We start from the raw sequence: 16,747 nt of genomic DNA on the forward strand, positions 1-16,747 counted from the left end.
GGCCTCGACAACCAGGAAATGATATAGATGTGTACTTAGCTCCTCTGATTGAAGATCTGAAGATTTTGTGGGAGACAGGTGTGGAAGTTTATGATGGGTATAGAGAAGAACATTTCATCCTGTGAGCAATGTTGTTTGGCACCATAAATGACTTTCCTACCTATGGCAATTTATCAAGATACAGTATCAAAGATGAGATGCATGTCCAGTATGTGAGGAGCACACATGTTCAGTGCGGTTGGAACATTGTAGGAAGAATGTCTTTATTGGTCATCGATGATTTTTGCCGCAACACATCATTACCGACGACTGAAGAAGGCCTTTAATGGCCACCCGGAGAAGGGTAGAGTTCCCATGCCATTAACTGGTGAGCAGCTTTTTGAAAAGGTCAAAGATTTAAATATTGAATTTGGAAAACCATTTGCAAGTAAGATTGTTAAGAATGGTTGGAAAAAAAAGTCCATATTCTTTGAGCTACCATACTGGAAGACCCTAGATGTTAGGCATTTCCTAGATGCAATGTACATCGAAAAGAATGTCTGCGATAGTCTTGTTGGCACATTACTCCACATTTCAGGAAAGAGTAAAGATGGAATTAATGCAAGGATAGATTTGATTAGCATGGGGTTAAGAGAAGAGTTGGCACCAGAGAGGAAGGGAAAACGCACTTTTTTACCTCCAGCAGCTCACACCTTGTCTAGAAAGGAAAAATTAGCTTTCTGTGAATTCTTGCATGAAGTTAAAGTGCCAGAAGGATATTCTTCAAATGTAAGTAGCCTCGTATCCATGAAAGACCTCAAACTAGTAGGTCTCAAGACTCATGATTGTTATGTCATCATGGAAAATTTATTGCCAGTTGGTATACGATCCATTTTGCCGAAGAAGGTGCGAGCCACGATTACTAGATTTTGTTTCTTCTTTAAGGCAATTTGTAGCAAGGTGATTGACCCTGAAAAATTGCCAAAGCTAGAACATGAAATAGCTAAGATTTTAAGCGAGCTGGAAATGTATTTTCCGCCTTCATTCTTCGACATCATGGTTCATTTATCATTTCACTTAGTTAGAGAGATAAAGTTGTGTGGCCCTGCTTATTTGAGATGGATGTACCCAGTAGAGCGTTACTTGAAAGTATTAAAAGGATATGTAAAAAATCAAAGTCGGCCCGAGGGGTGTATTGTTGAGAGGTACATTATGGAAGAAGCAGTTGAATTATGTACTGGATATCTCTCTAATGTGGATGCCATTGGGTTGCCAAAGTACACAAAAGACACTACAGGTGAACAGGGTGGAATCATTGGGAAGAAACTCATTAGCATAGACAAGACACAATGGGATCAAGTTCACTTGTATGTTTTACACAACACTGAGGAAGTTCAACCATATATCAACGAACACAAGGCAATAGTTAAGAGTCAGAATAAAGGTAAAAATGAAACATGGCTAGCAACATATCACAACCGCACTTTATATATTGGTTTAGATCTCGCATCTCTGAGGAGTCTCACCCATCAGAAAGGTTGAGGTTTTTGGCTAGGGGTCCTGGATTTGAAGTATTTTTTTATACAGGTTATGTAATTAATGACTTTACATTTTATACGAAAAGTCAAGATGCTCGGAGCACTATGCAGAATAGTGGTGTAACGCTTAAAGCTCAATCAATGCATGTCTCTAGTTTTAAAGACAAGAATCCAATCTATGCAATGATGTCATATTTTGGGATTATAGAGCACATTTGGGAATTGGATTATATCAAGTTTCGCGAACCTGTCTTTTGTTGCACGTGGGTTGACAATAAAAACGGCTTTCGAATTGACGAGTTAGGTTTTATTCAAGTAGATCTTAATAAGGTGGCTCATAAAGATGAACCATTCATTTTGGCATCACAAGCTCGACAAGTGTTTTATGTGTCAGATCCAGCACATAAAAATTGGTCGATTGTTCTTTTAACAAATAAAATAGTGGGTAATGAGGAGGATGAAGATTTCAATGTTGAGGATGACCCTTTCATGGGAACATCACGGACATTTGATGTTTCAACTGGGGATAATGCCTTCTATATTAGAGAAGATCACGCGGAAGGGATTTGGATTGATGAGGGATATGTAGAACACACAAAAGAAAAAAACAAAAAAAGAAAAAATAAATTTTAACACTTGTAAGTTCTTTATTTAAATTTCCTTTTAATTGTTAAAAATTTATTTTTAGTTGTTAAATTTTTTTTTGTTGTTAAAAATTTACATTTTTCCTTTCAGGTATATGGCTACCCCACCTGAGAACAGTGGTGATGCTCCACCCACTGAAGAAGAAGCATTCAAGGAGGTTAAACGGGGTAAAACTGTTATGAAAGCAGTAATACGGGCTCGAGCAGCTGGTCGTAAATTACCAGTAAATTGGAATGATAGGGGCCAATTAGTTAAGTCTCCTCAGTTGGCCAGTTACATAGGGGTCTTAGCTCGTCATTATGTTCCCTGTTGCATTGCAGACTGGAGAAAGAAAAATGACCCACAGCTTGAAGAAGCAAAAAATAATATATGGGAAGATTTGTGTATATCTTTTGACCTGGATGAGAGTCATAGGCATTATATCATGAGAAAAGCAGCATATGCTCATAGAAAGTTTCGAGCTACCCTCACAACATATCATCTAAAAGATGCAAATGAAGAATTCAATCCTCATCCTCCTAAAATGTATCCAGAGATCCAGCAAGAGCATTGGGATGAATTTATTAAAATGCGCCAACAGCCTGAATTTCAACAGATCAGCCAGGTCAATCGCTCTAGAGCCGCAAGTACTCCTTTTCAATATAGAGCAGGAAGAAAGAGCTATCCAGATATTGAACATAGTTTGGTGAGTTTCAATTAATATCGTCTGTTGATATTACTTATATATATATATATAAGGAAATATTTTTTAATTATTCTAATATCTTCTTTAAATAGAGGGAAGAAGTTGGACCTAATGCTCCAATTTCTCGAGCTCTTGTTTGGAAAGAAGATAAAGAAGGCAAATTACCTGATGAACGCACTCGAAAAGTCTGGGAGGATTGTGTGAGTATTAATATTTTAGTGTATTACTTTATTTACATTATTTACTTAATAATTAGTTTACAATTTGTTCAACAGGAAGCATTATCACAATCAATATCACAAGATGATGTGGGGAGCATGTGGATGTCCTTGGTAGGGCATTGGGAGCTCCAGAGGTCTCTGGTCGTGTTAGAGGAGTTGGATTTGGCATTTCTCAGGGCACCTACTTTGGACGTCGGTCTAAAATTTTTACTGAAGATGATTTTAATGCAAGGATGGCAGAAATGGAGGCGAGAATGGAAAAAAAAATTTCAAGCTCAAATGGAAAAGAGATTTGAGCAAATGATTGGAGTTATAAATATGCCACAAGGTAGCCCCAGTGATAAAGATAGTTGCTCCTTCCATACTAAAGAAGACTTTCCTAAGGTTATAATTTTTCTTTCTATTATCTTCTCTTTATTCACAAATTATGTTTCACATTTTTTTAAGATATTAATTTTTAATTTTTAGGCGAGTCTCAATGTCAATTATGGTTAGAATCACCACATTGTCGTGTTGTGGCAATCGGATCTGTGTATAATGATAATAGTGTTACTATACACTCCAGACCGTTGCCTGCTGATCACTTAAAGGTGACTATAACTATTCCAATAGAAAATGATGCTGAGTTGCCAGTGCAAATAGAAGATGAGGATATATTCACGATTTTTGATGCCGTTGGAACTTATGTGGCTTGGCCTTCAAAGCTCATTAAGTTACAGGTATAATAATTGATGGTTCTTTAAAATCATTCATGTTTTCTTACGGCCTTACCAATCCATTTTACATCTTGTAGTCCTCAAAATTTAAAGAAGTTGTAAAGAAGCCAATCAAAGCGAAAGGAAAGCCATCGAAAGGATCTACCTCTGTGACTAAGGCAGGGAAGACCAGCACAGAATCTACTCAGTTGAAATATCCTCATCAAAATGCACTTGAAATGATTATGCGGACAACATTGAAAAATGAGATCCGTGAAGTAGAATTTGAAAAGGAGATTTATGGTGAAATAATTAGCGAAAAATTAGCAGCTGAAAATATTAACGAGATTCTGACCAAGGATTGGCTACAAACAACACAAATTAGTTTATACATCAGGTACTTTCTCAATTTTATTACTTATTGTGGTATTTATTTAATTTTAGTTGTGAATGATTCTATTTTTTTTCATTTTAGGTACTTATATCATACTTTTGTGGTGCCGGGCTCATTGATAACAAAATTTTCATTTATTAGCCCGCACAACACTAGTACCTACAGTGTTGAGTACCATTCTCAAAAGATTACTGATGCATTCAAAGTCAAAGGCAAAAGAAACATGTTATTTTTAGCTCCTCACAATCCAGGGTAAATTGTTATTATTGTTTATTTTTAACTTTAGTTGATATTTTAGTTAATGAACTATTTTATTTTTTCAGGCAACATTGGGTGCTTGTTTGTATCAATCCATTCGTCCCTGTGATTTATTATCTTGATTCATTAAGAGATAGTGACTTTAAGAACTACAAATCTATGAGGATATTATTTAATCAGTAAGTTTTTAGTTCTATATTCTTTATATATGTTTATTATAATAATTAATTTTTACTTGGTATGCTTAATCATTATATAATAGGGCTGTAGCACGTTATCGAGGAGGTGAAGGTCTCCCTCCAAACACCGAAAGACCTGATCCTGTTGAGTTTTATTCTTGGAAAAGAATAAAGGTTTGTATTATTTTCTTAATAAAACAAGTTGGTACATATCTAAATGATTGTTTGATTGATATTTTATGTTTGTTATTCTGAATATGTTGTTCTGGATTGATGTAGAATTTTTGAAAAATTCTAGAACTTCCAAGTTATAGGGGAGACTCTGCCGATTTTCGACAGCAAATACTTGTATCATATATATAACTTCATCACTGAAGTATTTTAAATTAAGTTAGAATTTATTTCTACCATATAAATGACATTTTTATTGTTTTATAGGTACCTACACAATTACAAGGTTGAGAGTGTGGATACTATGTTATGAAGTTTATGAGAGAAGTAATCACACAACAAGAGTTGATCATTCCTGAAAATGTAAGTCAAAAGCTTTGAAATTAAGTTAATATAATGTTAATTACTTATATATTGCTTTCATATCTTGTGTAGTATTTTGTTGGAGCAAATATTCGCATTTTACTATGGAGCAAATAGAAGATTTAGTTGAAGAATGGTCAGAATATATTATTGGCTGTTTGTGATAGGAAGTTAGATTTCAATGTTAAAAAAATAACAATAGTTTCATTTGTTAGGCTTGTTAGAAATTAAACTAGGTTAGTTGGAAAATTGAAATTGTTGTATCAGTTTCAAATTTTTTTCTTGTATATAAAATTTTTATGTTGATATTATTTTTAAATTAGTTTTTGATATTATAATTTTCCATTATTAAAGATATTTAAAAGGAGAAATTTAAAAAATTTAATTTAAAAAAAATAAATATAATATACGGGAGCGCTCATTTGAAGAGCGCTCCTGTAAAGAAACTTACGGGAGCGCTCTTTTAAAGAGCACTCCGGTAAGTTGCCATACGGGAGCACTCCTATAAAGAGCGTTACCGTATGGGGAATGTAAAGAGCGCTCCGGTAAGGTTAGTCATACGGGAGCGCTCCTATAGAGAGCGCTCCGGTATGCATCATACAGGAGCGCTCTTACATAAAGCGCTCCCGTACATGACGTGTACTCTAGCGCTATTACGGGAGCGCTTTTCTAAAAGCGCTCCTGTATCGCTTACATACAGGAGCGCTTAAAAAAAGCGGTCCTGTAAATTTCGGAGCGCTTGATATGAGAGCGCTTCAAAAGCGCTCCCTAAGGTCAAAAAAAAGCGCTCCTGTAAGCTTATTTTGTAGTAGTGTCCTGCTCTGCCATTAGTTAAGGAGTCGGCAAGTAGGTGCATTAGAAGCTTCCATAAAGGACTACAATAATATGGAAGAAGTGTCTGGTGGTTACATGGGCAAAATGCCAGCATACAAGTGTGGAGCAGTTAAATTAAAGCTTGGAGAGAATTTGTATGATGTGAGTTTTTACAACTTTATGTCTTTGAAATTTACATGAGGCCTGATCATGTCTAGGGACAAATCCAAAAGTTACTCAACAAAGAAGCTAAGAACAAAGTTTTAAATTTATCCAAGTTGAATATGATGTTAAAATCAGCATTAACTTGGGCTATAAGCATGCATGCATATTTTGTTCTATTACATGGATTATTTTGATGTAAACTACTATAGTTGATTTACTACAGGATCATCAATCTTCTTCAAAAGAGTAAGCTCTAAGCATTTTGTATTAAACTACAGCATCATCAATCTTACTATCCTACTACTTTGCCTATGAGGAAGCCTAATTCTAGGGATCCATCAACAGAATTCAAATTCAAAGATGCCATTCAAACTAAAATTGATTAATATTGAAAATATATATTTAAATTCAAAGACGCCTACAGTAGGACCATCTTGCAGGAGGATATCCCTAATGAAGCCAAACTGCTCGAGACAAAATATATATTAGTTTAATCAATCGGGTAAGGCATCATAAACTTGTAGGTTCTTTACCATTTTGTCCATACAGCCATAGCCTATACATTTAAAACCAACCTATCATATTTAGTCCTACACCCCTACTTGAGTTTAAAATAAAGCTTGGGTAACCCCCCAGCCAAGCAAATAATGATAATAAAATTGAAGCTTGTGTATTCTGATTTGAATATCTTAATGATTAACTTTAAGAAATGCTCTGAAACATTGCATGGATGTTATTTGCCAGTCCACTATCCTACCATTAATTTATCATTAACAGATTAATTACTATAAACATATAATATCTGTGTGTGTGTGTATTAATGTAATGATCAATTAAATTGGTAAGCAGGGACCTGACACACTGACCGTGACTGGAAGAGGAAATTGTAATGCAAATCATATGGACAAGAATTTTGCATCAAACAGTTTGCAGTGAATTTAAATGACCCAAATCAGTGTTAATTTGCCATCAAATATGAGGAAACCAAAACCATTACAAAAGAGTCCAAAGTCCAGGATTTATAGCTAAAAAAAGAGTTCAAATTAAATAAGGTTCAGTGATAATTCATTCTGGTGTCTTGTAATGGAGAAAGATCTATTTAAGAAGAAGAACAGAGCGAGGCAACGAAAGTGAAGAGATGGAAACACAAAAACCATGGATGATCTCTTCTCTGTTCATGTTGATCCTTATTATTATTAATATGATCATGACTTGTTGCTTCATATTCTTCCCATTCCATTGGATCCCATGTCATGTTGCCATTTGAGTCATATTTGTTATCTTGTCCAGTCATCTGATCAGGCAACAAGGGGGGAAAAAAAGAAGTTAATCAACTAGTAGCATTTCACAATTGCAACCCCACCATTCACGTATTCTGAATATTTTCCCTATATTTATGTGTATGCATGTGTGTTTTTATCAAATACTCAATTTATTTATTTATCTCTAAATCTCCCACCTGAAAAAAAAACAGTCAAACATACACATCAAGGAAGGGCAAATGACAAAAAAATACTGGCAATGGTGAAAACATCATATTGCTAAATGCTTAGGATATATTATATGTGTGCTCTTCCATTGCTGAAAACATCATATTTTCTGTATAATAAAAATGGTATGATTCAATTTCAATCAGAAAACAAGTTATATGATTTTTAATGTAAATGTATATGTTCCTCATTTGACAAAATACCTGTGAAGAAATTTCCTAATTAATCTTCAAAATGATATAAATTAGTTACAACATATACCTCTGTTATATTGTTGTCATTGATGGGATCATCTCTGTCGAGTAACATGTCTTTTCCTTTGCCATTTATGACATTTTCAAAGTTCTTTGTGATTTGATCATTGGTTGAAGCTTTATCTTTTTGTTGCGTCATATTCATACCTGGCTTTCTTATTTGAACCAATTCTTCATTTTCTCTACTTGAAGGTTGAATGACCATTATTTGTGCTTTGCTTTTGTATTCAATTTCCTACACAATATTTGTGAAAACTCAAGAAGACTTATAGACTGATCCACCAAAAATCTAATAAATGTCTCAAAATCCAAAACAAATGAGCTTAATTACCTGTAGCGGTAGAAATTTGCTATGGAGATCCTCCTTACTTGAAACAAGGGAGTCTTGTTCTGTTTTTGTTAAATATGTGAACTAAATATCATTGTTTTCAAAGTATATGAAGGATATATTGGGATATGCACATCCACATTCACGGCATTCTAGAATTTGATCAACATTGTAAGAAATTTACTTGAAATAAAATGAGGGACATGATTATTCCATTAAATTATATTTTTTAAAAGTTGGATGAGTCCTACTCCTAATGATATTTTTAGAAAAATAAAGAGGACTAGAGCATCACCTTGGTTGACACTGATGGAACCCTAAATGTAAAAAAAATATCAAGTTGAAATGTAGTTAATTAATTAATATGGAAGGTAAAGGATATATAAAGTGATTAAAAATATTCAAATTCAAAAAAAGAAATATAAGAACTTACTGAAATAACATGATTATCCTCCATCAACCACCTCTTTTTTAGCGTTGGTTGCTCTTCTGTGGAAGGACTATCATTATTGACATGCACACTTGCATACATATACAAGTGGACAGAAAATTAGAGTGTAAATAATTAAAATTCTTTTAACATAGAAATCATTAATATCAAACAATTAATTAGAATGTAAATAATTAGAATGTAAATCATATGAATAAGGTTTCTACGTCAAACAATTTTCAGTGAATTAAAATGAGCCAAATCTTGATACCAAAACCATTACAAGAGTCTAGAGCCCAGAATTTATATCTAACAAAGGAGTTCAAATTAAAGAGTCCAATGATAATTCATTTTAGTTTCTTGTAATGGAGAAATATGATAAAGAAGAAGAATAGAGCGAGGCAACGAAAGTGAAGAGATTAAAACACAAAAACCATGGATGATGTCTTCTCTGGTCATATGGATCCTTATTATTGTTAGCATGACTTGTTCCTTCATATTCACATTCCATTGGATCCCATGTCATGCTGCTTTTGGTATTTGAGTCATATATGTAGTCTTGTCCGATCATCTAATCATGCAAATAGGAAAAAAAACAAAAAGAGTAAACCAACTAGCAGTATTTCCTGATAATTTTAATGTAAATATATATGTTCCTCACTTGAAAAAATACCTGTAAAAAATTTCTTGATTAATCTTAAAAAAATATATAATTAATCACAATATATACCTCTGTTATATTGTTGCCATTAATGGGATCATCTTTGTAGAGTACAATGTCTTTTCCTCTACCATTTATGACATATTCACAGCTCTCTGTGATTTGATCACTGGTTAAAGCTTCGTCTTGTTGATGTGGCATATTATTATTTAGCCTCCTTACTTTAACTGATTCTTCATTTTCTCTACTTGAAAATTGAATGTTTATTGTCTGCGTTTTGCTTTTCGTATTCAATTTCCTGCACAATATTTGTGAAAACTCAACAAGACTTGCAGATTAATCCACTAAAAACTGAGTAAACGTCCCAAAATCTGAAACAAATGAGCTTACTTACTTGTAGCCGCAGAAGATTGCTATGGAAATCCTTCTTACCTGAAACAGGGTTAAATGAGAGAACTAAATATCATTGTTTTCAAAACTATGTGAAAGAGATATTGGAATATACACATACATTCACAGCATTCTAGAATTTGATCAACACTGTAAGAAATTTACTTGAAATAAAAGGATGGATATGATTATCACATTTAATTTTTTGGAAGTTGGATGCATCCTAATCATATTTTTAGGAAAACTAAAGAGGACTAGAGCATCACCTTGGTTTTATTTTTTGGATGAAAAGGCAAATTACATTAACTAAAGAGATAGAGTACAAGGGGCTGCTAAAGCAAGAAAGGCATTGAAAGGAAATTGACAAGAGCATCACCTTGGTCGACACTCATGGAATCTCGAATCTAAAAAATCAGATAAATTGAAATGTGGTTAATTAATTAATATGGAAGTTAAAGGCCATATAAAGTGATTAAAAAATTCAAATTCAAAAAAAAAACAAGAACTTACTAAAATAAGATCATTATCTTCCATCAACCGCCTCTTTTTCAGCGTTGGTTGCTCTTCTGCGGAAGGACTATCATTATTGAGATGCATGCATACATATGCAATTAAGTGAATATAAAATTAGAATGTAAATAACTAAAATTCTTCTAATAACATGAACATCTTTATCAATTATTATTAATTACTAATTATTATTTCTCATTACTTTTCACTATCACCAGAGCTTCACTGCCAAATGATTTATTTATTTATTTGAGGTAAGTATACACAATATCTATGTAAAAGAAAATATATGTACATTTAATTGCATAACTTATGTTTAATTTTTAAATAATATATAATGTAACCAAATTGAATTCATATATCACCTACAACCTATGAAATTTAAAAATTTCCCCCTAGGTTGAAATATCTTTTTATTTTATTTTAAATGTTAACTTATAAAAAGAAAAACAGAGAAAAAAGTAGTTTAGTCAAGCAACATAAAATTTTAGTACAATCTAGTGTATTAAATGGAATACGTACCTTGGACAATATTCATGGGAATTGAATTAAATTTAGGACAAGTGAATTGGATATCTTCCATGTTAAAATCTTGTTCCAGTATATAGATTCCACTCTCCTTTACAACATCCATCCAATCAGGTAGTGATGGGGAAAATGAAAAGAAAACCTCCGCATAATGCCACACACCTTCTTATAATCCATCAATTACTTTATCATCTCCATCAAAGTATTCCTCTCGAAGATCACAGATGATTATATGTTCGTGATCCCATAAACTTCCTGACCACAATGTAGCATCATATTTGTCCAATATCGTAGATATTCTTTCTCCATTAATTACTGCTTTAGGGACCGCATGTATAAATGTATGTTTACAAGCCATGTCACCATTAAATTTGAGAAGAGCACAAAGACATAGAGTTGGAAAGGAGTTACGAAACCAAAATGACAAAGGTGCTCCTTTGCTACAGTGATGGAACCATTCTGGAATGCTTGATGCTGGCACAACGAATTCTGTTTTCAGAAATTCAAAACACTCATCATCAACAATCTCCACATCTCTGATCACTACAGCCCCAATAATTAGCTGCTGTGAAACAAAAATAAATGTTGAGAAACATATATATATAGAGTCACATAAATACTTAACAGAGATGTTCAGAAAATCAGAGGCAGAAAAATTAATGACCTCACTCAACATTAAGTTTCTCGACTCTAAACTCAATGATATGCAACCTTCTGCATCCGACTGTCTTATGTTTGGTGGAATCCCTTCCACTTCTCGCCGATGCCTGCACCAAAGTAAACTAAGCCTCCACAAAAAGCGACATTCTTTTATGCATGCTGGCAGAATTGTAATAAAGTCATTGTTGCTCAAGTCCAACTCTCTCATGGTGGAGAACCAAGAAAGATAACTTTGAAGGCTCTTCCTGCTTGATATATTACATTCTGTGAGGTCAACAATATCTAAGTTTGGAAATAGAATCACTTCCTTCAGCAACTTTCCACAACCTTCATCAACATTATCACATTGTCCTCGCAACAGAAAATCCATATTTGGTGGCTTAACTTTCCCACTAATTGTTACCCCCTCAAGTTGAGTAAGATTGCAAATAGTTGAAGGAAGTTCTTCCATTCCAGTTTCCCAAAAAGACAGTTCAGTTGGTTGCACTTTCTCTAGTATTTCTGGAAAGCACTTTAGGCTTTTGCAACCAGTAAGTTCGAGCCTTTGAAGATACGGTGACTTGATACCGTGGGGAAAGGTTTTAAGTTTGGCACATGCTTGCACATTCAAGGTTTCAAGTTTTGTTAATTCTCCAACAGAATCCTCAATTGCAATTAAATTTTGGCATCCATAAACACACAATTCCTTTAAATTTGAGAGGCCAGATAAATTAGGTATTTGTGTAATGTAATGGCAATATCCAAGATTCAAAGTACTTAGATTTGAGACATTCTGCAAAAGACAAAACCATAAAAAAATTCCAAGTAAAGAAATGATCAAAATCGAGACTACCTATATCCAAACAAATACACAAAAGATGGAGTCCTTAATTACCTTAATCATTTCTACTGACTTTAGACAACCAAGTCCCATATCCAATTCAAAAAGTTCCTTTGGATGAAAGTTGAGTGGCAAACATGATGAAGGATATCTCGGCCATCTCAACACTTTCAAACTATTAGGTAGATATTTGGGGCCTTCTAAAAGCTTCATATTCTCATTCAACATAAGAATTTTGAGATTCTTCATCTTCTTGAAGGCTTTTCCATCCCAATTCACTTCTATACATTTGGATTGATCTCTTGAAATTATAATACCAACTTCTTCTGATCCCTTAGCCAAAAATAAAAGCAAATCATAAATATTAGGAGTTTGATATGTATGTATGACTGCATATTTGGCAACAAGAAAACCATTTATGTCACATTTTTTCCCATAGAACTTGTATTAGTTAGGAAGTATACATCTGCCAATTGCGCAGACCTAGCTTGTTGATACTCAGCTACAAACATAACAAACAAAATTATATAAACTAATAAAGTCAAGCACTCTTATCATTTTTTAGCTAATCATATAAAAAAAACCATTTTAGGTCACCCAGTCTTTATTTGAATCGTAAGCATTCACTTTCTAAGTTGAAAGCACATAACAACTTATAAGAACAGTAATATTATAAAGAAAAAGCACATCACAGTTAGTGTTATTTATATAGACTTCCCCCAAAACATGAAACAGAGGAAAACAATATGAAGAAACAAAGCGGAGAACAATTTTGTCCTAATCAAATTTTTAATAATATTAAAGAAGAAAACAAAAATTTGCATAAATCAAAAGCCATTCCTTATTAGATATTTGACTGAGGTTTTTTCCCCCCTAATCTTACCAAAGATCATTTGTCGCGTTTTAGCTCCGTTTTATGAAACGTTATTTAATTATGAATTCAACTTTATGAATTTATTTCTAATTAAGCCAATAAAACTCTATTGTTAAATGAATATTCGGAGACAAATTATGTTGGGATTTTTAATCATCATCACTGTAATATCACATAAATCGTAAGATCGCACTTTTTTGAACGCTTATCTAATTCAAAATAAGAATTTTGAGATTCATCATCTTGTTGAAAGCTTTTCCCTCCTAGTTTACATATGTACATTTGGAAAAATTATCTAAAACTATGATCCTAAAGCCAAATAGTAAAAATCATACTTCTTCCGTTTCTATTTATAGAAAAAACTATTACTTTTTACTTATTTTTTATATATAAGCAAAATTATCTATTTCAATAAGTATTTATTATTTATTTTTTAAATCACCCCTCATAATTTATATTAACAAGTTAATAATTAATGCTTTCTTATGTTGATTAACATAGGGCATTTTAGTTTAGTTTTTTTTCTTCAGACATAAGTATTATGATTAATTAACTTTTTTAAATTGTGTGATAGAGTTTATTTTTATGTATATAAAAATGGAGGGAGTACATCATTAGCTGCACACATACATATGTCTTTTTTTTTATGAAATACTTATTATAATTTCAATTTTATGCATTCATTTATAAGCCGACAAAAATGAATCGTTAAATAGTTATGAGTACTGATAGTATTAAATATCATAAAACAACTACAGGAAAATTTAATTCCATAGTCAAAATTAAAAACACGATGTGCATAAAGTTATAATTCGATCAAGTAAATCTTTTTTGACATGTTACCTTTTTTAAGAAAAACATCTCTAAAAAAACCAATTCACCCGGCTTAGTCTTTATTTTAATTTTTTCAAAGAAAATAAATATATTACATTAAAGTAAAAAGATTAAAGTAAGTATAATAACAGTGTGAGGACCAAGACAAGAAACTAAAAATTCGAAAAGAAATAATCCTCATGTAATTGATTTCAATTATAAATTAAGTCTTGATTTCGAATAAACATTCACTACAGGAAAACGCGCAAGTTAACAACTCAATATAAAATAAGGAAAATAAATGTAAACTTCATCAATTGTGATTCCTCCAAAAAAATGGTGAAAAGAACAATAAAATTATAAGGAAAAAATGGGAAAAAAGTTGATAATCTATATATATAGTGTACACTTACTGTACGTTATTCTCCAAAACAGGAACAACTTATTGGGGGGGGGGGAATTAAATATCATCAATAGTGATGCCACCAAAATTGAAGAAATTATGCAAATTAGAAAGAACAATAAGATTATATATATATAAAGCAAGGAAAAAAAAAGCATATCCCAATTAGTGTTGTTCTTCCTCCAAATCATCAACAAGAAGAAAGTAAGATCAAGAAACAAAGAGGAAAACGATGAAGTCCGGTCCTAGCTAGCTAATTAAAATTTTCATAATATTACAAAAGAAAACCAAAATTTAAATAGATCAAAAGTCATTTATTATTAGATATTTGACTTTAAGTTTTTTTCCCCCTAATCTTAACCAATGGCCCTTCGTTGTATTTTAACCCTGTGTTTTATGAAGCATTCTTTAATTTTGATTCAAATTATAAACATTCACTTCTCGGAGAACACCAACCCACTCCTCAGGATCATTCTATTTGTTTCAGTCATTCATTCAAACTATAAGCATTCACTTCCTAAGTCAAAAACATAATATGTAACTTGCATGAAGAAAATAAAAGCAAACCATATCTTTAAACAGGAAAGAAAAGAAAGTAGAGTATCCAAATTAGTGCTACTCACTGTATTTTTTTTCCAAAACATGAACAATATCTTGATTGATCCATAACCTAGTGCATTTTCTGGGCTCGTTTGGCGATTCTTGACGAACAATTTCTCTTCCCATATCTTGTATTAAATTGTGCATCTTGATACAACCATACTGAATCTTTATGAGGCATTTGTCTACCAACACGCTAATACTATAGTATGGATCAATATTGTGAACAAGTTTCTTCATTTTTTCAACATAGTTCAAACTTCCATCCACGAAGCGATTGAAGAAGCAAGCAATATCAAGAAAAATTCCTTTTTCAGTTGGTTCTAAGCCATTGTAGCTTACTTTCAATAGTTGATGATTTTTTCATTGGGAATTCTTTCATATAGATTTAATGCAGATTCCCACTCCTTCACTGTCTTACCTTGCAAGTTAGAGCCTATAACTTCTAGTGCTAAGGGAAGACCTTGTGCATAATGTATCAAATTTTCCACAACTTCCTTGTGGCTTGCATGAACTTGCATACTTCTAAAACCTTTCCAACTTAATAATTTAAGAGATTCTTCATCATTCAATGCTCTAATCTCATATTTTCTCTCAACTCCAAGTTTTTCAAGTAAATGTTTGTCCCTCGTCGTAATAATGATCCTATACTACTAGTACCAAACCAATCACAGTTACCGGCTAATTTTTGCAATTGCCCATGCTTATCAACATTATCAAGGATCAAAAGATTTTCTTTTGTTTGAGCCTCTTTTTTATAATTGTAACTCCTTTGTTCACATCTTCAATTTTCATCTCGATCTCTAAAATCTCTGAAAGTATTCTCCCTTGCATTCTTTCCAAACTACTTGAGTTTCCTTTAATATCATGGAGGAAGCATAGACCTTCAAAATTATCTGCCAATGAGTTATACATGACTTGAGCTATAGTTGTTTTACCCATTCCCCCTATTCCATAAATTCCAAACATGATGACCTCTTCGTTTGATTCAAGCTGTAATTGAGGGTTTATTTGTTGCAATCTGTGGTCTATTCCAACAAGATAATCATCGACATGTAAGGGGAGCCTATTGATTTTGCTAGAGATTTCTTTCACAATCTCTTCAATTAATTGATATTCATATGGACCATCCCTGACAAATTACAAAAAAAAAAAAATATACGAGAGAAATCACAATAAATCCATGTTTACTATGTAAGAAATCCATAATAATTTTCTTATACTAATATGAAGCTAGTAAAAGAAAAATCAAGGATTAATGGTGCAAATTACCTTGACATGAGATGTTTGCCACAGATATTTGCCACTTCATGTAGTGCAAGCTTTCAACCCTGCATCTTGTCTTCATCAGCTCTGTTTTTAATTTTATGGTCATCCAAAGCTTGTGCATAGTTCCCTTTTTGAAGTCTCACTTCTGAGGGCTCCACTTCATAAAAGATTGGTCAAATTCTCCGTCCATCTCTCTTAAAACATTGATGGATGTGGACAAGTTCATCAAGGCAAAATGTTGAGGACGTGTAGTTTTTAGAAAATACACAGGTGGCCATCCTAGATTCTTCGATTGCTTTGCAAAGTATGGAGTAATTTCATCTCCCTTTCTTATTTCCTCATCATCAAAGAAGGTGTGAACTCCCTTTTTAGTTAGATCATGATATAGATTGCCTATAAACCATAACGAGTATCTTCTCCTCTAAAATTGATAAAGACATCATAAGTTCAATGATCATGGATGGAAGATGATGTTGATGCTTGTGTTGTCATGATAGCTTGTCTTGGAGGATTAAAACCAAGATATCAATTTGGTCAAAAAAAAAACCAAGATATCAAAGTTTCTCCAAAATTGAGGTGCAAACGAAGCAGTTCAAAAAAAAAAAAAAAAA

General features: G+C 32.8%; 2 protein-coding genes across 2 annotated transcripts; both read right to left on the reverse strand.

Annotated features, from left to right (window-relative positions):
- Nucleotides 1-7,083: 7,083 nt before the first annotated feature.
- Nucleotides 7,084-10,802, reverse strand: LOC129312457 (uncharacterized). Its single transcript, XM_054955089.1, has 11 exons — nucleotides 10,692-10,802; nucleotides 10,170-10,225; nucleotides 10,036-10,063; nucleotides 9,664-9,701; nucleotides 9,339-9,567; nucleotides 9,043-9,179; nucleotides 8,612-8,699; nucleotides 8,474-8,495; nucleotides 8,182-8,240; nucleotides 7,858-8,085; nucleotides 7,084-7,400 (listed from the first exon to the last, which is right to left on the reverse strand). Exons 5-11 carry the CDS (start codon nucleotides 9,468-9,470, stop codon nucleotides 7,206-7,208), a joined length of 861 nt encoding a protein of 286 aa, XP_054811064.1. The 5' UTR covers nucleotides 9,471-9,567; nucleotides 9,664-9,701; nucleotides 10,036-10,063; nucleotides 10,170-10,225; nucleotides 10,692-10,802; the 3' UTR covers nucleotides 7,084-7,205.
- A 61-nt stretch (nucleotides 10,803-10,863) lies between these two features.
- On the reverse strand, nucleotides 10,864-15,388 carry LOC129313974 (disease resistance protein Roq1-like). The gene is made up of 3 exons (XM_054957357.1): nucleotides 15,289-15,388; nucleotides 12,232-12,566; nucleotides 10,864-12,129 (listed from the first exon to the last, which is right to left on the reverse strand). The coding sequence occupies exons 1-3, from the start codon at nucleotides 15,386-15,388 to the stop codon at nucleotides 10,864-10,866; spliced, it is 1,701 nt and encodes a 566-aa protein (XP_054813332.1).
- Nucleotides 15,389-16,747: the final 1,359 nt, after the last annotated feature.

Source organism: Prosopis cineraria, unplaced genomic scaffold (genome assembly GCF_029017545.1).
Source record: "Prosopis cineraria cultivar Desert tree isolate PC_DT_omini unplaced genomic scaffold, ASM2901754v1 PC6, whole genome shotgun sequence".
Lineage (NCBI taxonomy): Eukaryota > Viridiplantae > Streptophyta > Magnoliopsida > Fabales > Fabaceae > Prosopis > Prosopis cineraria.

Excerpts from the sequence above, each read along its gene's own strand:
- LOC129312457 (XM_054955089.1), bottom strand. The coding sequence starts at position 9,470 with ATGCCACATCAACAAGACGAAGCTTTAACCAGTGATCAAATCACAGAG. Across the intron at positions 8,496-8,611 it reads AGGATAATCATGTTATTTCA|GGTTCCATCAGTGTCAACCA; the intron begins GTAAGTTCTTAT and ends TTTTACATTTAG. Across the intron at positions 7,401-7,857 it reads ATGACAACAATATAACAGAG|ATGACTGGACAAGATAACAA; the intron begins GTATATGTTGTA and ends TTGCCTGATCAG.
- LOC129313974 (XM_054957357.1), bottom strand. The coding sequence starts at position 15,388 with ATGCAAGTTCATGCAAGCCACAAGGAAGTTGTGGAAAATTTGATACAT. Across the intron at positions 12,567-15,288 it reads TATAGGCTCTAACTTGCAAG|TCATACATACATATCAAACT; the intron begins GTAAGACAGTGA and ends CCAAATATGCAG. Across the intron at positions 12,130-12,231 it reads AGTCAGTAGAAATGATTAAG|AATGTCTCAAATCTAAGTAC; the intron begins GTAATTAAGGAC and ends TGTCTTTTGCAG.